We start from the raw sequence: 25066 nt of genomic DNA on the forward strand, positions 1-25066 counted from the left end.
TCTGCCATGCTCTGCTGGTAAGTCAGTTATGAGTTCCTTTGTCTGCTTTGCATGATGTTTCAAATGGGTCTCACAGCTTGAAACCATCCTGTCAATATCAGCATTTATTCCTGGGCAATAAACAGCAGTTCTAGACCTCCTCTTGCATTTTTCCATTCCAAGGTACTCCTCATGCACCCTTTTTAGCATCTCTTGTCACAGTGATTGAGGAATGACAATTCTGCTCTGCTTGAGTAGAAGCCCATTCACAACACTCAGCTCAGCTCTGATGATGTAGTATGGCTGACATTCACCTCTAAACCATCCTTCATTCAGATTCTTGATGACCTTCTGTGGAACTGTGTCCTTTTCTGTTTCAGCTGTGATCTGCTTGGATTTTATGTCAGATACAGGAAGAAATTCAATGATCAGATTCACATGGAGATTCACATCCGTCTCTGTGGAACTCTCATTGTGTGCTTCACTCTGCATTGTTGCCCTGTACAATGCATCAGCCAACACAATAAGTTTCCCTGGTGTGTACATCATATTAAAGTCATTATGCTGTAACTTCATCATCAGTCTTTGGATTCTCTGCAACATCTCGCTGAGATTTTAATGGCCATTATGGCTTGTGGTCTATCCCTACCACAATGTTGTTTGACCATACACATAACAGTGGAATTTCTCAAGTGCGTAGACCAGACCCAGGCACTCTTTCTCAATGTGTACATATCGACATTCAAAAGTTGTCATCGTCCATTATGTGTATGCTACTGGCCTCCAATCTTCTCCCACAGCCTGAATCAGAACGGTACCTATTCCATGTTTTGAAGAATCCATAGATATTTTTGTCTTTCGGGATGTGTTAAAGAATGAGAAAAGTACTGGTTCGTTAATTAGAATGGTCTTCAGTCATCCCCATTCTTCCTCATGGTTGTCTGTCCACTTGAATTCACATTTGTCCTGTAACAACTTCCTCAGGTACATTGTTCTGGACAACAGGTTTGGTTTGAATTTACCAATGAGATTGATCATTCCCAGCACTTTCAATGGACCTTTTTTGCCTGTGGGTCTGGGCATCTCTAAAATTGTTTTCACCTTCCTCTTGTCTGGCTCCACACCTGCCTCTGACAGTTTATCTCCCAGAAAGGAGATTTCCTTCACACCAAACTGACATTTTTCTCTGTTTAGCTTTAATCCATACTTCTGGATGTGTTGCAGCACTTTGATGTGCCTCTCATTGTGTTATTCTTGTGTTGGTTCCCATAGGATCATGTCATCTATGTACATGTGTACTCCATTTTTGCTTCTATGATGTACCCCATTGTCCTGTGAAACACTTCTGGAGCTGAGGAAATTCCAAAAGGCTTCCTTAGACAGGAGTATCAGCCAAATGGTGTATTAAATGTGTAGTATTTTGTGCTATCTTCATGCAGTTTTTTTGCCAGAAGCCCTGGGATGCATCCAAATTAGTGAAAAATTTTGCATCAGCCATTTCACTTGTAATTCCATTCCTGGTTGAAATCTGATAATGTTCCCTCTTTATATTGACATTTAAGTTTTTTGGGTCCATGCACATGTGTAGGTCACCATTCTTCTTTTTGATACACACTATTGAATTCATCCATTCTGTGAGCTCCTCCACTTTTTTTATGACCTTAGTGACATCATTCGGTCGGGTTCCTGCTTGATATTGTCTTTTAGTGGCACTGGAACCCACCTCAGGCCATGCACTACTGGCCGTGTGTCCTCCTTTAACTGTATCTTAGAGGTGAATAGTAGAACAACCCCCTTTGAAGATGTCAGGAAATTGATCCAGTATTTCCTCTACGCTGTTCCATGCATTGTCCCTGTTAATGTGGTACACCCCTTGACTAGGTTTAAGTTTACATATGTTTTGTCACCAAGCAGTGATTCATGTCCATCTGGGACTACTATGAACCTGAGGTGGTGCTCTCTTTAACTTTCACCTTGAGTTTACATGTACCTTCGTGTCAATGCTCTGTCCTTCGCAGGCTTTACATGGATGTATAGCTTTATCTTCATTGCCCTGATGTCGTACTCACAAATCAAATTGACCTTTTCCCCTGTGTCCAGCTTGAAAGGAATATTTGTTCAATTTATATGTATTTATCCATTTATCCTGCCTGACATTGTTCACTTCCTATGCTACCATGCCCACGAAAGGTACATCACTGAGAGCACTTTCTTCTATAGTGTGTACACTTTTACTTGGGTCTTGGTTCACTTTGGAGAAACATTGCTCTGCATAGTGATTCTGCCCTTTGCACTAGTTACAGACTTTCCATATCCTGGGCATTGCTTTGGCGCATGGTTAGTGCCACATTGTTTACTATTGAATGTCTCTCCATCTTTTTGTTGGTTCCTGTATCTCATTTTTTGTTTGTATGAGTGCCCAACCACTGTGGCAATGACAATGCCTTCATTTTCACTGGCTTTTACACAATCACCCACTTTCCTCACAGCTCCTGCTAAGGTAAATTGTCTCTCGCAGCAACCTCTCTCTCACTTTCTTATAATTAATTTCAAACTCAATTTAATCACAGATCATTGAATCTGGCAGTGATCCAAAATTGTATATTCTTGCTTTTAATTTTAAGTCAGTTAATAAAGTATTGAAGCTCTTTCCCTGCAGCTGTGTGTGCAAGCAAAACATGTACCTCTCAAAGGTTTCATTCTTCTTTGGTGAACAGTGTTCATCAAACATCTCAATAACCTTCTTGTATTTGCTCTGGTCTTCTGCCTTGACAAAAACAAACATCTACAGCTTTAGGTCCCACCATAGTAAGTAGTAGTACAATCTGCCATGCATCAGGTTTGCTATTGATTCAAATCATTTGCAGGTACAGCATGAATCTTTGTTTAAACAGCCTCCACTCATGGTTGACATTTCCAGTCCATTTTACAGCATAAGGAGTTTTAAACTTTCTATATTTTCTCTGCTGTGTTCAACTGTTACTCACTATGCACACTGAGTTGTTTTTTTTTCACTCCTGTGCATACTTCCGGTGTTTCTTCCACTCCTGGTACCAGGTGATGTTTCTTTTATTACAATAAAAGAAACTTGGGTTCTTCTTTAAACAACTAGATTTATTAACTAAACAAACAGCACTAAGAACAGAACCCACACACACCAGACCTCATGTGGAGGCATCCAACTTGAATTTACCCAAGATGCAACAGCATTCCCAAGATGCAACACCCTCTGTCTCTGACTCCTCCTGGTGGTAGCACTCTATCACTACAAACAACAGGGCGGATTCTTTAGCACCAGAGAGATCAGTCAGTTAAGGACCAAGTAGCAAATGAACCCTTGGTCAGATCAGCTGCAGGAGAGTTTAATGCAAATAAGACATATATCGTTAAGACACTCTAAGAGGACGCTTTTGTTGAGTACTGGGCCATACTCTGCTGACATATGTTATGGATCCTTCCATGCATCACAGTATACTTGCCAAATGACCTTGGAGGGAGACTTGAACTGACGAATGCAACTAAGCTTATGCAGAGACATTACCACCTTAGGCTTCACAGTAGCAAATTATTGGCTCATATTGAGATGACAACAATATTGTACACCTATTCTTTCTAGATATTTTCATTCAATTTAATTTGTTCTTAAGTTTAGACATTCATCACAGTAACAGGCCCTTCCGACTCATGGGCCCATGCCACCCAAATGCCCCAATTAACCAACATTTTTAGAGGGTAGGAGAAAACTGGAGCACCCAGGGAAAACCCATGCAGAAATGGGGAGAACTTACAAGCTCCTGACAGACAGTGCCAGATTCAAACCCAGGGCCCTGGTGCTATAATAGTGCTATGCTAACCATTCCTTCTAATGGGACAGGTGAAATACTTATATTCAATGATACACTGGAAGGTCCGCTCAGAAGCCAGTTGCGTCTTCTTCCAAGTGCCTTTGGTTTAATATAGAAATGGGTTGACCTCAGAGATATAAGATCTGAAATTCATGCCTTCTTTCATTCCTCAAGCTGACCCATGAATACAGCACTCCTCACCTGCCTTTCTAATGTGTTCCCTCTGCAGAAATACTATTTAAAGGGGCCTCTGGGAGCTGGTCACTTTTCCCCAGATAATTCCTTACAGCATCCACACGACCCAGTAAACAACTTCTCCCAATGATTCCAAACCTTCTCCCATCACCAGGCTCCGGCCTCTGCCCCACAACTCAACTTCAGATACAAACCCCTAACAATATTTCCAACCACCAAACTCTAACCCCCAGGCCTTGAAATCCAGCACCAATCTGGGCCATCCTTTGCTGCACGTCCCTAACTTCAGATCCCACCGACTCCCTTCCTTCAGCCCAAACCTCCAGGAGCCACTTTCCTCAAGATGCCAATCATAGCCAGACCTGTCCCAGCCCAGGATTCAGTCTTGACCCCTCTCACCACCTTGTTCTCCAACAACCATCCTCAGCCCTGGCCAAGATCAGGCTCTCAACCACCAGACCTCTTGTCCTTGGAAAACTGGTCGTGACTCCTCAGGAAGTGTGCACTCAGCAATCAGCAGCACTCATAGAGCGTTACCACAAGAACCTGAGCTCCAACTCTACCTGTGGCACCATTCAGTTTTCAAATCCTGAGGCCTAGTTCTGTGGAGGCAACACAACACAATACAAGGCAATGACTCTGATGTGACTAGGCCGGTGAGTCCACACATCTGTGGTGAATGTGATATGACAATGCTAGGCATTATATTACGAGAAAATGTGTAGATTTGCCTTCTGAAACTTTAATGATTAAAGGCTGATTGAGTTGTCTGAAGGGGGGGGCGGAATTTTTTTTTCTTTTTTTTCTTTAAAAAATGTTCATGTTTAATTGCTGTATATGTCATATATGATTTGTTTTTTGAATGAATAAATAAAGTTTTTTTTAGAAAAAGGTCATTAAGAGGATTAACAGCCTTGGTCAGGTGGAGGGAGAGAACATTCCCTCTCGTGGGGGAGTACAGATGAAGAGAATTCCAAACGCTGCTGAACCTGGGAATTGAGATTCCTTGCTTTTTTTTTGCTGAGTGTGGGAATTGTTCTAGGTCCCAGATCCACAGTCCCCAAGGGTTGAGGACAGATCCTTGGCCTTTGAGCCACGATTGGCTTGAATGGGTTTGGAGGGACTGAAAGTTATGAGGTTATCTCGATTGGCAAGAGGTGAGAGTGAAGTAGTGATCCACTCAGAGAAGATGGAGACACATGTGAAGGAGAAAGAGAAAGTATCGAGGGTGATAAGACCATGACTCATTAAACCCACAAGTACTGCATATCTTCCAACCTTTACTAAGGAACTTGCTCAGAACCCTACCACATCAGCAATTCTTCAATGGATGCTGCGCACGCCTCATTCAGTCCCACAATGTCACTTATCTGTGTAAAGCTTTCAAGTTGCTCTACAGCATTTGCTATATCCAATGGTTCATCTCATGCACTGGTCTCTGAAACAGAGGGAAGCAACTCACCATCTTTTTCCACTTCATTCTTCGATTCTGATACCATGTTTTCACTTGAAGCTGAGTTAATCCCAGTGACTGTGCCAAATCCAACCTGGAAACCACACAAAACAAATCGTAAGTGGCTTTGTAAACCCCTCTGCTAATGTCATGTTCATTTTGTAAATCCACCTGCTCATCATTGAGTTGAAACACAAACTTCTATTATTTCACTGGAATTAACCATGTTTATCTTGCATATCCATCCTATTCCCAAAGACGTTGAATATCTTTCAGGCAAAGGTAATGGATGGTTACAGATACGACAAAGAATTGCTGGAAGAACTCAGTGCAATGGTGAGTCTATGCTTCTGGTCTGAGCCCTTTATCAGGACGGGTTCCTGGTAAAAGATGATGCTGTGCAGGCAGAAATGTGAAGTTGCCACTATCAAATAGGCAGAGCACACAAGAAGGGGCTTATAGATCTCCTAAACCCCACCATTTCAATTCCAGGTCAAACCCCCACACTCGCATGTCAGTCCACGTACTGCCCCTCCCAGACCACCTGCAGATTGGAGTAACAACACCTTATTTTCCATCTGGGCTCCCTCCAGCCATATGGCATTAACATTGACTTCACTGCTTTCCTTTACACCTGCTCACCTTTTCTTCCTCTGCCCCTATTTCCTGCCTTTCCAATTTATTCACCTTTCCCCTCTCCCCCTCCAGTGCTGCCGTCCCCTTCCTCCCTTCTCCACCGATCATCTCCTGCCCTGTCACCATCCCGCCCCCCCAACTCTTTTGTTCTGACACTTGCTGGCATTCTCTCATACATTGATGAAGGGCTCAAGCTTGAAATGTCGGTTCTGTGTCTCTGCCTCTACTACATGAAGGACACTGTTTGACCTGCTGGGTCTCTCCAGCATTGTGTGTTTTTATTTCAACCGCGGTGTCAGCAGATATTTGTGATTTACTCCCAAACACCACCAATCACTTTTAGATTATTTATCACTGCTTTTCTCTCATGTCATTCCCAGTTTAACTTCCCTATTTTTATTTTTAAAAAAAGAACATTACAGCACACTACAGGCCCTTTGGCCCACAATGTTGTGCCAACCCATATAAATCTCAAAAAGTGAAACCCTCCCTATCTCATCACCCTCTATTTTTCTTTCATCCATGTGGATGCCTAAAGTAAAATCACAAAGTGCTGGAGAAGCTCAGCAGGTTGAACAGCGTCCGTTATGTAGCAAAGGCAAAGATGGATCGGGCTTGAGCCCTTCATCATACTGTGTTGGTCATGGTCGATGTTGACCTGAGGCGCGTGGCCTCAAGGTGTTCAGATCATCTGAGGTTATGGGAGGGGGGGGACTTTGAAGTGAACCTTTGCTCGAGAAACTGTGACTTGGTTGGTAGTTTCCCTTTTAAAGCTGGCAGACTTTGACATCCAAGTCCTGTCGATGCTGGTAAACCAGCCGTGGGATGGCTGTGCTTGGACTTTTTGTAACATCCAAACAGAATTGTGACTGGGCTTATTTGTGGTCACCATTTGTTCTTTGAGGTCTGGTGTTTGTAGCACTGTTGTTCAATTGAAATTGGGAAGCAGTTCATTGGTGCGATCGGAAGGGAAGGATTAGGTTTAAATGATTAATGTTCTAAGTTGGATAGTCTCTGTAAAAAGACGGCCACGCCCGGTGTATCTTGGCTGCTGGTCGTCGTTTAGATAGTAATGAATTTATTCCTAATTGCATGTTCAGTGCTTTGGAGTTACGTGTGTTGTGTTGAATGCACTATATAAATACACTACTGTGTTGCAAAAGTTATAACAGGCTTGACATTATCTAAAGAGTAAATATAAATACAAAGGCCATGGAGATGTTCACTGAAAATGGTGTGACAAAGATTGAGAGGCTTTGAAAGGAAGTGAAGCCACACCGGACCATCCTTCCAGTGGGTCCTTATTCGGAAGAAGCTTACACCAAGCCCACACCCAAGTGTGTTTGATGCTGAACTGCTCTGCTACATAATTTTAAATTATGTAACAGAAATATTCAGATCTTCTGTGGCTTCATGTGCACTCTTCCTGCACATGCTCATACTCAGTCCTGAAAGAGGAGGGCTGATACTGCTTCCTTTATTCTGTTAGCCCAGCAGATCTCAGCACAGCAGCATACAAACAGCAGGGACAGTGGCTTCTGAGATCCGAGCAATCCCTTCTTCAGCTCTGGACTCTTGCTGTGGTGTTTGATTTGAGGGAACTGACACAAGAACGCTTGGCAGTCACTGTGATCAACACACAACGTGCTGAAAACTCAGCTGGTCAAGCACCTCCAGTTCAGTTTCAGCCTGGCTGGATTTCACCTCATCAATCTGTGTGCAGTTTTGAGGGGTCCATCATCAAATTTGGCGTGGGCAGAAATCCTGCCCGGTGCAGCAGTAAAACAGCTGTCTGCGTTTCCAGTCATTGAGGGACTGTTTTCATCATGGAGGGCGGCATTGTTTATGCAAAGCCGGCAACCAGGGTTAGAATCTGACCTAAGGAGATTCTACATTCTCCCCATGTCTGCGTGGGTTTCCTCCAGGTGCTCTGGTTTCCTCCCACCCTTCAAAATAGGTGTATTTGGGTGGCACAAGCTCGTGGGCTGAAAGGCCTGTTACCCTGAATGTCTAAATTTAAACATTTCAATGCAAAGGAGCTGGATTAACAGAGTATTTTATTGGACTTTACTGTCTTGCTGCCAAATTTGAGAACAGCTTTATCAGCAGAAATCAAGGAACAGGAGATGGGATCCTGTCCAAGTCCTTCAATATCAGTCAAATTGATCAAACTTGGAATGCCAGATAATTGCAAATTATAATTGAAAAATTAAGTAGGCAAGTCATTTGTAGTCAATTTTAAAGGCAGCCTGGAATTTTAAAAATGGTCCCTGTCAAAGATATAATAAAAAAACAAACTGCTGGAGCTCAGCAGGTGATACAGCATCTGTGGAGGCAGAGAGATGATCAATGTTTCAAGTCGAGATGTGGGATCAGGACTCAGACACACCTCATAGAAAGGGAGCCTATATCAAGGGTTGTGAGAACTCCATGCAATGGCAGCTTTGTACCATGAAGGACAAGATCTGCCTTGTATTGTCTCCATTAGTCCTGCTCACATCCAGCACATGCTATCACGACATGCTTGTGATTGTGAACACATGGGTAAGGAACAGTGGCTAAACATGGACACAGCCCAGATCAACATAGACAAAACTTTTCCCACCAGTGAGCGCATCTACAGGGAACGCTGCCATTGGAGAGCAGCAGCAATTATCAAGGATCCACTGTTATATACACAGTAAACTTGAGACTATTTTATGCTGGAGCATGAACACTGCAAGACTGTAAGAGCCACATTAGACTTGGGTGGTGAGCATGCTCAGTGTGACAGTGTATTAATACATGACCAGTATCTGATGTGAGTAAAGATTTGTGCTTCTAAATTTGCAAGCTTTTCTTAGCATTTATTAAGACCTCCGATGGTACAACTGAGGACATAACATGGCGGCAGCAGTGGGATTGACAGAAACCCACACCATATAGAAAAAAAATCCCTATAAACCAAAATAAGCACAAAGAGAAGGAAACAAGAAAAAGCACTATTCCCTGACTACCAGTGCTGGGGAAGAAGATGGCTGCAGTCACAGCAGCATTACACCCGGTCATGGACGGGGAAGCCAATGACATCATAGAGACTTTTAAAAAGTTCAAGCAGAAGTGCAACCTGGCATTCAAAAGTTTCCTCAAGGGAATCACGCCAGAGGAAAAGGTTAGTTACATCCTTCTTTGGACGGGGGAGTGAAGACTAGACCTGTTTAATAGCTGGGAGCTGGCTGGAGGGGAAGAAAATAACCCAGAAAGGATATGTGAAAATGTTTCCATTCATCTGGAACTGTGCTCCAACCATAGAATAAAGCGATATGAGTTCCAGGGATTAAAACAAGAGCCTGATGAGTCAGTAGATAATTTCCTCACAAGGCTGAAGAACATGGCAGCAAAATGCAAGTTCAGAAAAATAAAGGAGAGTCGACCAACTAATCTGGGGAAGGGCTCATCCTGAAGGGCAGAAAGCTCTCATAGGAAAAGACAGCTTGAAACTAGCAGATGCCATAGACGCAGTTTGGGACTTCGAGGCCACAAGGAGGCAATTGCAATCTCTCTCTGTGCAGCCAATACGCAGCACAGAGATAGAAGGGTTGATGCCATAAAGCGCCCGCAGAGAAAGTCGCAGACATCCAAGAACCACAGGAGGTGCAGCACAATACACTCCTTCAATGACCGCAAGAAATGCCCCACGTACGGTTTGAAGTGCGGGTCCTGTGGGAAGGTCAATCATGGGAAAAGATGTGTAGGTCTGACAGGAAAAGAGAGAGAAACCAAGAATGCAAAAGGAAAGTACACCCCATGTCAAGGGAAATGACAGCAGAGATTCCAATTCACTGATGCTCTGCATTGAAACAATACTTCTCCCTGAGATGTTCAAGGAAGGGAAGGGAGAAAAAAGAATTACACACCACGATTCAAGTAAAAAGAAAGATCGGAAACAAAGCCAATAATATTCAACTTGAAAATAAAACTGGATACAGGATCTCAAAGCAACGTCCTCCCGCTAAGACTGTACCGCCAAATGTTCCCTGAGTACATAAAGAATGGGTACCCGGAGGAAGGCACACAAGAAGCCGTAAATTTCACTCTCACAGCCTATGGTGGTCCCACGATTAAACAACTAGGAAAAGTCCAAATAAAAGGCAAACATAAAGGAAAGAGCATCATATGCACATTCTTTGTGGTTGACACTGACGGAACAGCAATCCTAGGCCTGAATAGTTGTCAGAAATTATAGCTAATCTCTGTAAACAATGAGATCAGGGAGAAGAAAATATCCAAAAAGATCAATAGCGACACCCCCCTTGAGCAACGCCCTCCGATCACAAATAAGGCCGAGCTCATGGACATGTACCCTGGATGCTTTGATGACACAGTCGGGTGCTTTGTGAACTTTGAATACATTACTATAGACCCAAAATACAAACCGATAATCCATGCTCCACAGAAGGTGCCAATGGAGCTGAAACAAAGGCAAAAGCAGGAGCTGGAAGAAATGTAAGAAAAACGAGTAATAGCAAATGTAGTCGAGCCAAGTGACTGGGTAAATTCTATAGTAGTAAAGGAAAAACCGAATGGCCACCTAAGAATATGTCTGGACCCCAAAGACCTAAACCAAGCAATCAAAAGAGGGCACTATCCAATTCCAATGCTGGAAGACATCACTTCTAAACTAGCGGGATCCAAAATCTTCAGTAAGCCAGATGCCAAGAATGGGTATTGGAATGTGAAGCTGGATGAAGAATCAACATTGCTAACAACATTCAACACTCTATTTGGCTGATACAAGTTCCTGCACCTACCTTTTGGCCTAAAGGTGAGCCAAGACATCTTCCAGCAAAAGATAGATGAGACCTACAGGGAATGCAAAGGCGCTGTCGATATCACAGATGACATCCAGATCTTTGGCAGAGACGGGAAAACCCATGATCTCCACCTACATTAGGGCATGGAGAGAACAAGAGGGGCCGGCATCAAACTCAATGCAGACAAATGCATCATTAAGGAGAAGGAGAGCCAGTTCTTCAGAATGGTGTACACACCTGAAGGGGTCAGGCCAAGCCCAGAGATGATAACAGCCATTGCTTAAATGGAACACCCAAAGGACATAAAGGAACTAAGAAGCTTCCTCGGCCTGGTCCAATATATGAGTTCCTTCACCCCACACATGTCAGACCACACAGCCAACCTCAGAGAGTTGCTGAAAGAGGATGTGGAGTTTCAGTGGTCACCATCACATCAGCGAGATTTTGACAAGCTAAAGGAAGTGGTCTGCAGAGAAGTAGAAATGAGTTAGTATGACAGAAAAAAAACTGTCACATTACAAATAGAAGCTTCCATGGGAGGCCTCGGGGCATCATTGGTTCAGGAAGGAAAACTGATATCCTTTGCCTCAAAAGCCCTGACAACAGCAGAGACCCGATAGGCCAATATCGAAAGGGAGCTGTGGGCAGACGTATATGGATGCGTAAAATTCCACAAATTCCTCTATGGAAGACAGTTTGTGGTAGAGAGTGATCATCGTCCGCTGGAACACATCCAGAAAAGGAACCTAAGCAAGGCACCAGCCAGACTACAGAGGCTACTCCTCCAGCTCCAATGTTACGGCTTTACCTTGAAGTATAGGCCAGGGAAGGAAATGGTACTTGTCGATGCACATAGTGGCTACATGTCCAGCATGCCAGAAATACAGAAATTACTAACAAAAGGAAGATATGATACACGCGGAAATACCCACCAGGCCATGGCACACAGTAGTAGCAGATCTGTTCACACAAAACCAAGAATGGTATCTGATTGTGTCCTGCTACTACTCCAAATTCCCCTTCATAAGGAACGTGAAGGACCTAAAAGCGCTTTTCACAGAACAGGGAATACCCGAACAAGTGATATGTGACAATGGGACCAAATTCACATCGTGTGAATTCAGATAAATAGCTGCAGAATATGGGTTCACCATCACTATTTCATCACCACATTACCCCAAGGACCATGGATTAATTGAGAGGAATGTACAGACAATTAAACACAATCTCACAAAAAGGAAGATCTCTATCTTGACCTTCTGTCACTGGGAGCAACACCCTTGAGGGCCGATATGAAATCCCCGGCAGAGCTTCTGAATGGCAGAAAGTTCAAGACCACCCTGCCAAGAAAAATCCATCCACCAGACGACCAAGAGGAAACAAGAAGAAAGTTGACTAACATACAAGAGGAAAGCCATCAACATTATAATAAACATGCACAAATGCTACCAGAACTCTTCAGAGGGCAGCATGTGCATGTTCAAGAGCCTGTGATAAAAACCTGGAGTCCAGCAAAGATTGTTAGAGAAGCTGAGACGCCAAGGTCATACATCATTGAGACAGAATCTGGCAGGCAGTTGAGATGAAACAGGACCCACATTCGCCCAACTCCAGATCTGACACAGAAAGCACCAGAAGAACCAGCAGCTTCTAAAAGTCCAACAATCTGAGAGGGAACGTGAGGTGAAACCCCAACCAACAACACCATAACAACTGAACAGCAGGCAACAGGAGAACCGAGGCAAACAATACCACCACCCACCACCGAACCAAACAGACGCAACAAGGTCTACGAGGTGGAGAAGCAACATCCTACCACCAGTGCAATTCCGCTGAAAAGAACTGCAATGGTGTAATTAGAATAATTAATTTTTAATGGCAAGAGCAGGTAAAGAAGCAGTAACAATTTATTTTTAAGAAATTTTAAATCTTAATAAATCTTTTAATTTTTAATAATTTTTTTAAGAAGGAGGAATGTTATATACAGAGGAATCTTGGGACTATTTTATGCTGGAGCATGAACACTGCAAGACTGTAAGAGCAGCATCACACTTGAGTGGTGAGCATGCTCAGTGCGACACATTGTAAGAGCCACATCACACTTGAGTGGTGAGCATGCTCGGTGCCACAGTGTACGAATACATGACCAGTACCTGGTGTGAGTAAAGATTTGTACTTAGTGTTTATTAAGGCCTCCAATGGTACAACCAAGGACATAACATCCACACCACCCAGGACATGCTCTGTTCACCCTGCTGCCGTCAGGAGGAGGTGCAGGTACAGGAATGGCTAATACCCATCAACTATCAGAGTCCTGAACAATAGGAGATAATTATACTCATGTAGAGACTCATTTAAGGGCTCGCATATTCCTTATTTATTACTGCACATTTATATTTACATCCACATTTCTACAGTTTACGGTTTACAGTTGCTGGTATAGAAATTTCTAGGCTAGGCAGGAAAAAGAATCTCAGGGTTGTATGTAACTATGAACTCAGCAGGTTGAGTAGCGCCAGTGGGAGAAAAAAGAATGGTCAACTTTTAGCCCTTCACCAAGGCAGATTTGTCTTGGATGGAGACCACCTTCATAGGTTTTGTAACTGCACCCATCCAGGCATGTGGATAGAATTCCAAGGCCTTGCAGATGCAGGACAGGCTTCTGGGTGTCCGATTGTTGGAGCTAGGGGAATTTGTCGATGGTAACATGTATGTTGTTTACCATTTACCAGCTGAAGCCTGAAGATTCTTCAGGTCATGTACACATCTTTCTTGAATTGTCTGAGAATTAGCTCTCAATTTAGGTAAGCCACGATGCAGCTATTTCTGCATGTTTCTGCATGTGTCTGAGTATCTACATGCCTGTCTTATCTCTATGGAGGAACGTTCCTGTGCCCGTGCCAATGTTCTTTGCATGTTTTTACCTGTACATGTGACTACATACACTCCAATGCCTGAATGTGCATTACTCTGTGCATGTCAGGTTGTGTGATCATGAGAAAAGCAGACACACGCTGTCCTAATGTTGGCCATTCAATTAAATGGCCAAACTACGGCTATTACTGTGCAGCCCCTTTATAAAAGAATCTATCTGTTCCAGCACATAAACAAACACGAGAACAGGAAAGGGGATTTCAGAAAATTCTTTCTACGTCACTGAGGACGTGGTTTCCAAAGTCCCAGTAGTGGCTTTCCGCAAGTTAAATGTGTCATTCACTTAGGATGCTGTGAATAGTCCCATTGTATCTCTGCCATTTAAAATAAACCACAAAAATGTTCCCTTTTATCCTGTGCAGATTGGGATTAACTGTAAAGTCAGGTGAATTGCCCAAGTGCTTCTCACTATGGAAACAGTGGCAACAAACATACAGCTATGCGCGCCTGCGCAGTATCCATCTCCTATTCCCTCTCCTCCCTCTGACCCGACACCCTGAGAACAGTCAGGTCCTGCGCTCTGACATGCAGTAACGAGCACAAGACTGCGTGTGCCTGTCCCATACAGTCTGCTGCAGAACTCCCCAACCCCTTGTTGGACCACCCTCCCACATGCCTCTTTTCTTTCTCTATTTTTGTGTGCTAATTTAATTTGTGCTTATGGTTGGTTAGTGGATGTTACAGAGCTGTATAATGGTAACAATGGCATCTATAGATAACTCTCTTCATCAACTTCTGTGGGTCTGTTGGAGAGATTATCTCTTGCACTACCTTCTGTGGACCCGCCCACACACAACCTCCTGGGGGGGCCCTCCAATACATTGTGTCTGCTGCATACCATTTCCCCACTGCCCGGTGGGAAACCCTCACACCCTCTGCTAAAGACCTTTCCTAACACCCAGCAATGCTAGATCCTCCCTGGCTCTGGAGAGGAGGTGGGGGGAGGGGCACATTCTGAGGATTCATTCACCTGTCTGGAGTAGAAAGATATTTCTGTTTCTGGAATTTCTTCTCCAGACCCATGAGCTGAAATTCAGTGAAAATGGTCCGACATCTCCGAGGCTTCTTCAACCGAGGAGTGGACTGATCGCTGTCACACTCACTGTTGGTGGCGGTGATACGCTCGAGAGCTGCTGAACTAGTCGGGGCTGGAGACAGGAACTGTGGCGTCCTTGTAGTGAGGCATGGAGACAGTTGCGTGGTTGAGAGCGATGGGAAGGAACTCAGTGATGACCCTGGGGAACCACATGAGGATTTGTATTAGCCAGAGACAAGGCACAAAGGTTCAGGAATTTGGTCTTCCTTCGTAATCAGTTCTGACTCAAACCATGGAAAAAATGCATTCTGATATTGAAGAACTATGGCTACAGCTTCCTTACCTGTTAGTCCCAAACTTATCTACTTGAACCAAAACTTTATATCTGCAACATCCTGTAAAATGAATTTGCATTAACATAGCACCATTCACAACACCAGGAAGTGTTGTGTTATCACAAAGTGTTTACAACGTCTGATGTATTTTTGTGGTTTATGTTCTGTGCTGCTGTGGGGAGCACAGTAGCCAATCTGCTCACCTGAGCCTCACACAAAGAGCTATAGCCAGAAATTTTAATGCTATTGCTTGAGAAATTATTGTCTAGTGCAGCCATTCTCAACCCCTTTTTTGGCTATGGCCCCCATAGGACTCTACTCAAAGTTTGTGGGGCACCCCCATTGTGAAGCAGTCAAGTTTAGTTGGTTTCTTCCATTCTTCGCTTCTGCCAACAACATAAAAAACATTTTTAAAATGAATGATTTCAGTCCATGTTCTCCCCCCTTAAATGCGCTGTGGTCCCCATTGAGAATGGTTCGTCTAGGATACCAGGGATAATGACTTGGCATAGTATCCGTTTGGATACCAACTATCCATTCCATGTTGTGCTGACATACCCTGCACTCAATGAGTGCTTGCAATTGCCAAATGAAGCTGGAAGCAAATCCACCTCAATGTCAGTGAGTGCTTAATGGGCCAGTGTTGCAGTCAGAAAGTTTCATTCTTTGAAGACAGATGGAACAAGATAGCCTACCATGAACACCTACACAGCAACTTCTGATGACTCTTACCTTGGATACACTTGTACCCCAATCGCAGATCTCAGTACATTAGGGATGGGGGTGATTAAAAACTAGTTTAACTGATTAACTGATAAGGAGAAAAAATACTGGTCACAGACAAAGATAAGCAAATAAGAAGATGATGACATACGAACACTGATAGTTGCAGAGAGGACACGATCGAGATTGGAGGAGGAACAAGAAGTCACAGAAAACAATAAGATGGGGTGCATTGATACAAACAGGAAGGGTAGGAAATCCTGGCCTGGTCTGGCCTGAAGTGGCTTCACCGATGTGATTGACTCATAACTCTCTCTGAAATGGCCTCGCAACCACTCAGAGGTCGACTAGGGACAGGCAATAGATACTGACCTTGCAGGCAACACCTATCCTGGAAACAAATAAACAAAAATTTGAGAATGATAAGGAGCAGGAGTGAAAACTGGACGAATCAAGAGTTGATGGTAGAGACGGAGATAGTGGCAGAGAAAAGGAGAGCATATGAGGAGCAGAAATAGACTTCTTATCCTGTCATTTCTTCAGTAATGAGACCTCTAGCTACCCTTTGCCTCATCCTCATTTTCCTAGCAGATATTATAAATATTCGCCCTTGAGCCATATTCTGTCCAACTTGGCCTTGAATATTCAATGACACTCCCTCTGCAGCTCTCTAGGATAGAGAATTTTAAAGATTTGCTGCCCTCCAGGAAAAAATTAACTCTCACTGCTGTGTTAAATGCACAATCCCTCACCTCAAAACTCTGCTCTTGGTTCTAGGTTCACCAATGAAGGGAAACACCATCTGTATATATCGGCACGTATGTTTTCTACAACACTCCTTTCTGCCTTTCCACTAAAATGGATGACTTCACACATGGCAATATGTACAGTATATGACCACTCAGTCAATCTGTAGAAATCATCTTGAAGCCTCTTTGCATCTTCTACAGTATTCACAGCCCCACCCAGCTTCAGGCCGAGGGCAAACTTTGTCTCCTCATTTAAATCACATTTATGATATGAATAACTGAGGCCCAAACACTGGTCCCTCACTTCTATGTGCCATGAGTACTACCATCATGGAGAAAACCCATATGTTCTTATTCCCTGTCATTGAACCAATTTTCAATGCATGGCATTAAGCCCCAGAACTATTCATTTTAATTTTACTTATTTACCTTTTATTTAGATGTCATCAAAAACTTTTTGAGAAATTGAATGCACAATATCCATTCCTGTTTCTTTATGTATTCTGCCAGTTACAGTCTAAAGAATATCAATAGGAATGAGATGATGTGAAGACTGATCCAGAATCAGATTTATTGTCATGAACAAGTCATGAAGTTCGTTGTTTTGTGGCAGCGTCACAGAGCAAACATTAAAAAAGGTTGTGATAGTAGAAGACTGTAACCTTCCACTTATTTACCGGGACTCCCGCACTGTAAAAGGGCTGGATGGCTTGGAGTTTGTCAAATGTGTTCAGGAAGTTTTCTAAATCAATATATAGAGGTACTAACTAGAGAGAATGCAAAACTGGATCTATTATTTAGGGAATGAGACAGGACCGGTTTCAGAAGTATGTGTAGTGGAACATTTTTGGACAAGTGATTATAAGAGGCTCCAATACCTCAGTGCTAAACCAGGGGTGTGAGTTTGTTCCTCGTTGGGGCCTAATTTCTGTGAGGGCCATTGGACAAAGTGGCGATTCTCTGTCTTCCTTACGGTAGTTAAAGAATTTCATGTATGTTACATTCTAAATGTAGTATTACATGACAATAATGGATCCTTTACCTTTAATTTCATTAGTTTCAAGTTAATTATGGAGAAGGTTAGGTCTGGGCCTCAGGTTGAGATTCTGAACTGGAGAAAGGCTAATTTGGATGAAATGAGAAAGAATCTAGAAAGGATGATTGGGACATTGTTTTCTGGCAAGGATGATGTGTTTGGTAAATAGAGGGCATTCAAAGGTGAAATTTTGAGAGGACAACGTCTGTATGTTCCTGTCATTAAAGGGCCTAAAGGCAAAGTTAGCAGGTATAGGGAACCTTGGTTTTCAAGGGATATTGGAGATCTGGTTCGGAAGAAGAGAGAGGTGTACAGCAGGTAGAGGTAACATGGAGCAAATGAGGTACTTGAGGAGTATAAAAAATGTAAGAAAATACTAAAGAAATAAATCAGAAAGGCTAAAAGAAGACATGAGGTGGCTTTGGCAGTCAACATGAAGGTAAAACATAAGGGTTTCTCCAGGTATATTAAGAACAAAAGGGACAAAATTGGTCCCCTTGAAAATCAGCGTGGTCGGCTATGTATGGAGCTAGAAGAGATGGGGAAGACTTTTAAATGTTTTCTTTTTCATCCCTATTCACTCAGGAAGTGGGCAAAGAGTCGCAGGAAGAAAGGAGAACAAGCAGTGAGGAAATGGAACCTATATATATTAAAGAGAAGGAGGTGCTTGCTGTCTTAAGGCAATAAAGGTGGATAAGATATTCTCCAGGACCTTGAGGGAGGCTAGTGTAGAAATTGCAGGGGCTCTGGCAGAAATATTTAAAATGTCCTTAGCCATGGGAGTGGTGCCAAAGGATTGGAGGGGAGCTCACATTGTTCAGTTTAAAAAAGACTCCAAAAGTAACCCTGGAAATTACAGGCTGGTGAGTCTGATGTCAGTAGTGGGTTAATTATTGGAAGGTGTTCTAAGAGATCGGATATACAATTAGTTGGACAGCCAGAAACTGATTAGGGATAGGCAACATGGCCTTGTGCTTGGTAGGTCGTGTTTAACCAATCTCATAGAGTGTTTCAAGAAGGTTACAAAGAAAGGTGATGAAGGAAAGGCTGTGGATATTGTCTACATGGACTTTAGTAAGACCTTTGACAAGGTCCCACATAGGAGGTTAGACAGGAAGGTTCAAATGCTTGGTGAGGTAGTGAATTGGATTTGACAATGGCTATTCTGGAGAAGTCAGAGAGTGATAGTGGATGATAACTTCTCAGACTGGAGGCCTGTGATTAGTGGTGTGCCTCTATATCAGATTTATTGTCTATGCATGAAGCAGAATTGCCACTTATTGGTAGTGTAAAAATAACTACACAGTATTTACATATAAACAAATAAAGAACTGTAAACAGGTAGCAAATGTAAACAAACTGACTAAAATACAGAGAGAATTTTTTTAAAATCAATAAAGTGGACAAGTAAGAGTCCTTAAATGAGTCCTTAATTGAGTTTGTCATTGAGGAGTCTGATGGTGGAGGGGTAACAGCTATTCCTGAACCTGGTGGTGTGATCTTGTGGTACCTCGACCTCTTTCCTGATGGCAGCAGTGAGAACAGAGCGTGCACTGGGTAGTGTGGGTCTTTGATGATTGTTGCCGCTCTCTGACGGCAGTGTTCCCTGTAGATGTACTCAATAGTGGGGAGGGTTTTGTCTGTGATGTCCTGGGCTGTGTCCACTACCTCTTTGCAGGGCTTTACACTCAGGGGTATTGGTGTTCCCATATCAGACCCTGATGCAACCAGTCAGCACACTTTCCACTACATCTTCGTAGAAATTTGCCAGGGTTTCTGATACCAAACCTCCACAAACTCCTGAGGAAGTAGAGGCAATGACATGCTTTCTTCATGATGCCTTCATGATGCCAAGATAGTGACTCCTAAGAACTTAAATTTGCTCACCCTCTCCACCTCTAATCCCCCAATGATCACTGGATTGAAAACCTCTGGATTTCATTTCCTGAAGTCAATAATCAGCTCCTTGGGTGCAAGGTTAGTGCACTATTTGACCAAGTTTTCAATCTCCATCCTGTACACTGACTCATCCCCTTCCTTTACACAACCCACTACAGTGGTATCGTCGGAAAGTTTGTAGGTGGTGTCATTGGCGTACCGAGCCACACAGTCGTGGTTGTAAAGTGAGTAGAGCAGTGGCAAAAAAAATGTAGCCCTGTGGTGCTCTGGTACTGATGGAGATCATGGAGATGTTCTTACCAATCCTCACTGATTGTGGTCTGGAGGTGAGGAAATCCATGATTCAATTACACAGTGGGGTGTTGAGTCTGAGGTCTTGGAAGTTTTCTGATCAGTTTTGAGAGGATGATGGTGTTAAATGCTGAACTGTAGTCAATAAAGAGTATCCCAATGTTTGTATCTTTCTGTCCAGCTTTTCCAGGACTTTGTGTAGAGCCAGGGAGATGCCATCCACCGTAGACCTGTTGCTATGATGGCGAACTGGATCCATATCATCACTCAGATCTGCTTCATCACCAGCCTTTGAAAACACTTCATCACTGTTGATGCGAGTGCTACTGATCGATAAGGGCACTCATCCACCACATCGATACACTCTTCTCCCTCCAGCCATCAGGTAGAAGGTTCACAAATGTGAGATGGTATGGGTTGCCGAAATTAGACTCCTGAACAAACCACACTGGTTAAATGATGTTCCCTTTGCTCTGTTCCAACTGATCTCTCTCTGCAACTCAGTGTTCTGCACTCTGCTTTGCTGCTGTACTTTACTGGGCATGGGTGGACAAGCTTGTCTGCTTGCATAACAAACTTCTCACTGCATCTTGGTAAGCTTAACAATAAACCTGAACAAAAACTGCTTCATTTAGTGAAGACTTGTGAACACTGGATACTTACTGATCAGTGATATGGAACACCGGACACATGTTGGTCAATGGTGTGAACACCAGACACGCTGATCAGTGGTGCGGAACAACAGATATGCTGGTCAGTGGCGTGGAACACTGGACACACACTGGTCAGTGGTGTGAAACTGGATATGGTGTCAGTGATGTGGAATGCTGGACACACACTGATCAGTGGTGTGGAACACTGGACACACTGGTCAATGGCGTAGAACACTAGACACATGCTGATCAGTGGTGTGGAACACCGGAGACACGCTGATCAGTGGTGTGAAACACTGGACACGCTGGTCAGTGGTGTGGAACACTGGACATGCTGATCAGTGGTGTGGAACACTGGAGACACGCTGGTCAGTGGTGTGGAACACTGGACATGCTGATCAGTGGTGTGGAACACTGGAGACACGCTGGTCAGTGGTGTAGAACACTGGACATGCTGATCAGTGGTGTGGAACACTGGACATGCTGATCAGTGGTGTGGAACACTGGAGACACGCTGGTCAGTGGTGTGGAACACTAGACATGCTGGTCAGTGGTGTGGAACACTGGACATGCTGGTCAGTGGTGTGGAACACCGGAGACACGCTGGTCAGTGGTGTGGAACACTGGACATGCTGATCAGTGGTGTGGAACACTGGACATGCTGGTCAGTGGTGTGGAACACCGGAGACACGCTGGTCAGTGGTGTGGAACACTGGACATGCTGATCAGTGGTGTGGAACACCGGAGACACGCTGGTCAGTGGTGTGGAACACTGGACATGCTGATCAGTGGTGTGGAACACTGGACATGCTGGTCAGTGGTGTGGAACACTGGACATGCTGGTCAGTGGTGTGGAACACTGGAGACACACTAATCAGTGGTGTGGAACACTGGAGACATGCTGGTCAGTGGTGTGGAACACAGGAGACATGCTGGTCAGTGGTGTGGAACACTGGACACGCTGGTCAGTGGCGTGGAACACCGGAGACACGCTGGTCAGTGCTGTGGAACACTGGACATGCTGGTCAGTGGTGTGGAACACTGGACATGCTGATCAGTGGTGTGGAACACTGGACATGCTGGTCAGTGGTGTGGAACACTGGACATGCTGGTCAGTGGTGTGGAACACTGGACATGCTGGTCAGTGGTGTGGAACACCGGAGACACACTAATCAGTGGTGTGGAACACTGGAGACATGCTGGTCAGTGGTGTGGAACACTGGAGACAAACTGATCAGTGGTGTGGAACACTGGAGACATGCTGGTCAGTGGTGTGGAACACAGGAGACACGCTGGTCAGTGGTGTGGAACACTGGACATGCTGATCAGTGGTGTGGAACACTGGACATGCTGGTCAGTGGTGTGGAACACTGGACACGCTGGTCAGTGGTGTGGAACACTGGAGACACACTGATCTGTGGTGTGGAACACTGGAGACACGCTGGTCAGTGGTGTGGAACGCAGGAGACACGCTGGTCAGTGGTGTGGAACACTGGACACGCTGGTCAGTGGTGTGGAACACTGGAGACACACTGATCAGTGGTGTGGAACACTGGACATGCTGGTCAGTGGTGTGGAACACTGGAGACACACTGATCAGTGGTGTGGAACACTGGAGACATGCTGGTCAGTGGTGTGGAACACAGGAGACACGCTGGTCAGTGGTGTGGAACACTGGACATGCTGGTCAGTGGTGTGGAACACTGGAGACACACTGATCAGTGGTGTGGAACACTGGAGACACGCTGGTCAGTGGTGTGGAACACAGGAGACACGCTGGTCAGTGGTGTGGAACACTGGAGACACGCTGGTCAGTGGTGTGGAACACTGGAGACACACTGATCAGTGGTGTGGAACACTGGACATGCTGGTCAGTGGTGTGGAACACTGGAGACACACTGATCAGTGGTGTGGAACACTGGAGACATGCTGGTCAGTGGTGTGGAACACAGGAGACACGCTGGTCAGTGGTGTGGAACACTGGACATGCTGGTCAGTGGTGTGGAACACTGGAGACATGCTGGTCAGTGGTGTGGAACACAGGAGACATGCTGGTCAGTGGTGTGGAACACTGGACACGCTGGTCAGTGGTGTGGAACACTGGAGACACACTGATCAGTGGTGTGGAACACTGGACATGCTGGTCAGTGGTGTGGAACACTGGAGACACACTGATCAGTGGTGTGGAACACTGGAGACATGCTGGTCAGTGGTGTGGAACACAGGAGACACGCTGGTCAGTGGTGTGGAACACTGGACATGCTGGTCAGTGGTGTGGAACACTGGAGACACGCTGGTCAGTGGTGTGGAACACTGGAGACACACTGATCAGTGGTGTGGAACACTGGACATGCTGGTCAGTGGTGTGGAACACTGGAGACACACTGATCAGTGGTGTGGAACACTGGAGACATGCTGGTCAGTGGTGTGGAACACAGGAGACACGCTGGTCAGTGGTGTGGAACACTGGACACGCTGGTCAGTGGGTACCTCTGCGGACAGCCCACACGCTCCTGACGCACAGTCGCTCGAGGAGGGCTCCGACAGCCGACACAACTGTCACACTCTGGGCTTTGCTCGGATACCCAACGAACTGCTGGGGTTGAGTAGAACCAGCCACGGCTCCCCGGGGTGGCCACTGGCCGGGGGTGAGAGTTAAACTTCCTGCGCTGGTGCATCTTTGGCATCACTGGAGATCTGCAGAGGAGTGTGGGGTCCCGCACTCCCCGCGGTTGGAGCGCTGTCCTGTCGGCGCTGGGACCGGGCAACGCACGGCGCGACCGACCGACCGACGCAGCGCTCGTACCCGCACAGGAGTGCAGCGCCTGCGGGCGGGCGACGAAGCCGGGGCGGGAGCCCAGAGGCACGTCCTGGAATCGGCGGCTCTCCGTGGACAGGATCTCGTCGATCATGAAAGTCTTGTAACGCCGACTGTCCAGCTTGTGCAGCCCGGGAAGGCTGCGGCTCGGCTCGGCGGAACGCTGCATGCTGCGGGCTCCGGGACACCAACTTCTCCGCTCGGAGTCCGGCGGCTCCGCCCGCCCGCAGCCCTTTATACTGATGCTGGCACACCAGCCGGGGCCAGGCGCCCCGTCAATCAGCAGCTCCCTGCGGCCAGGACATCAACGTGCAGGGTGCGAGAGGGGAGCGGGGCAGCGCGCTGAAGGCGGCTGAGGGGGAGGAGTGGTAGAGAGAGGGGAAGGTGGGTGGGTGGGTGAGGAGATGGGAGGCTGAGGGATGGGGAGGGTGAAAGAGGGATGGGGAGGTGTGGGGAGGGATGGGATGAGGGAGGGATGGGAGGAGTGGGGCAGGTGAGGGAGGAGTGGGGCAGCAGGGTGAGGGATGTGGAGGGTGAGGGAGGGTGGGTGAGAGATGGAGTGGATGAGGGAGGGAGGGATGTGGAGGGTGAGGGAGTGGTGGGTGAGAGGTGAACAGGGGTGGAAGTGGAAGGAGTGGGTGAAGAGATTGGTGCTCAGTGAAGGACAGGGAAGGTGAATGGGGATGAGGGGTGCTTGATGAAGGAGAAACAGGGAGGGTGAAGAGGAGAAATGCTGGCCATACTTGTTGAGGGTGATACCACTAGACATGTGGGTGGGCCATGGAGAGGAGAGAACCTCTGTGGAAGGGCTCAGCCAGTCCAGGGTGGGTCAACATTTAAGGTTGAGATGGGAGTGGATATGGCCAAATTGGGATCTGTGGATATTTGGGAACTCAGCTGAACTGACAAGTCTGGGGATCAATGAGAGTGGGGAAATAACGGGAATACCTCAGCCACATGTGTTGGGGAAAACTAACATTAGGAGCAGGAGTCAGCCATTTTTCCCATTGAGCCTGCTCCACCATTCCAAAAGGTCATGACTAATCTGACTGTGGACTCATTCTACCTATCTGCCCATTCCACAAACTCTTAATTCCACTGACAGGCAAAGACCTATGTCTTAAATGAGGCAGAGAATTCCACAGGCTCAACTCTGGGAGAAGCAGTTCCTCTTCTTAAATCCACTCCCCTGAATCTTGAGGCTAGGTCCCCCACTTCTAGTCTCATCCACCAATGGAATCAACTTCCCAGCTTCTAATCTATCCCCTTCATAATTTCTATATTGTTCTAAATTCCAGTGAGTTCAGTTCCAGGTGACTTGATCTCTCCTTATAGCTCAGCCCAAATCAGATCGGACGAGAGCTGGAATGAGAAACCTTGCGGGGGTCAGTTCACTCTTGTCTGTAAAAAATACGAGACTGTTCCTTGAAAAATACAGCATCTTCGTGACGCCCAGCAGCCTGTGAATGGGAGACGGGGCCAGCAGAACGTGCTTCAAATGGAGTCCTGTAGCTGCCAATCATTTTACCTGGAGTGCTGCTGCTCCCATTCACTTGAATGGAATAATGACACTTGGAATACTGCTACTCCTATTCACTGAGCCCAAAGTGACTACTGCCAATCCCAGTTCCTTTCTATGGAGGGTTGTTGACCTTATTCTCTTCAAGGAGTGTTGCCAGTTTCAGTCCCTT

General features: G+C 45.4%; 1 protein-coding gene across 3 annotated transcripts in view; it reads right to left on the minus strand.

The window, feature by feature from the left end:
• Nucleotides 1–23669, minus strand: part of LOC138741791 (homeobox protein BarH-like 2) — a 40779-nt gene extending 17110 nt beyond the window's left edge. For 2 of the 3 annotated variants that reach the window (XM_069896078.1, XM_069896079.1), the window contains exons 1-4: nucleotides 23364–23669; nucleotides 14806–15070; nucleotides 5482–5566; nucleotides 2664–2746 (exon numbers count right to left, since the gene is read on the minus strand). In XM_069896078.1, coding sequence (XP_069752179.1) covers nucleotides 2664–2746; nucleotides 5482–5566; nucleotides 14806–15070; nucleotides 23364–23544 — 614 coding nt within the window. In that variant the 5' untranslated portion in view covers nucleotides 23545–23669. The remainder of the gene's footprint in view (nucleotides 1–2663; nucleotides 2747–5481; nucleotides 5567–14805; nucleotides 15071–23363) is intronic. The other variant, XM_069896077.1, reaches the window with a different exon arrangement.
• Nucleotides 23670–25066: the final 1397 nt, after the last annotated feature.

Source organism: Narcine bancroftii, chromosome 8 (assembly GCF_036971445.1).
Source record: "Narcine bancroftii isolate sNarBan1 chromosome 8, sNarBan1.hap1, whole genome shotgun sequence".
NCBI classification, from domain to species: Eukaryota; Metazoa; Chordata; class Chondrichthyes; order Torpediniformes; family Narcinidae; genus Narcine; species Narcine bancroftii.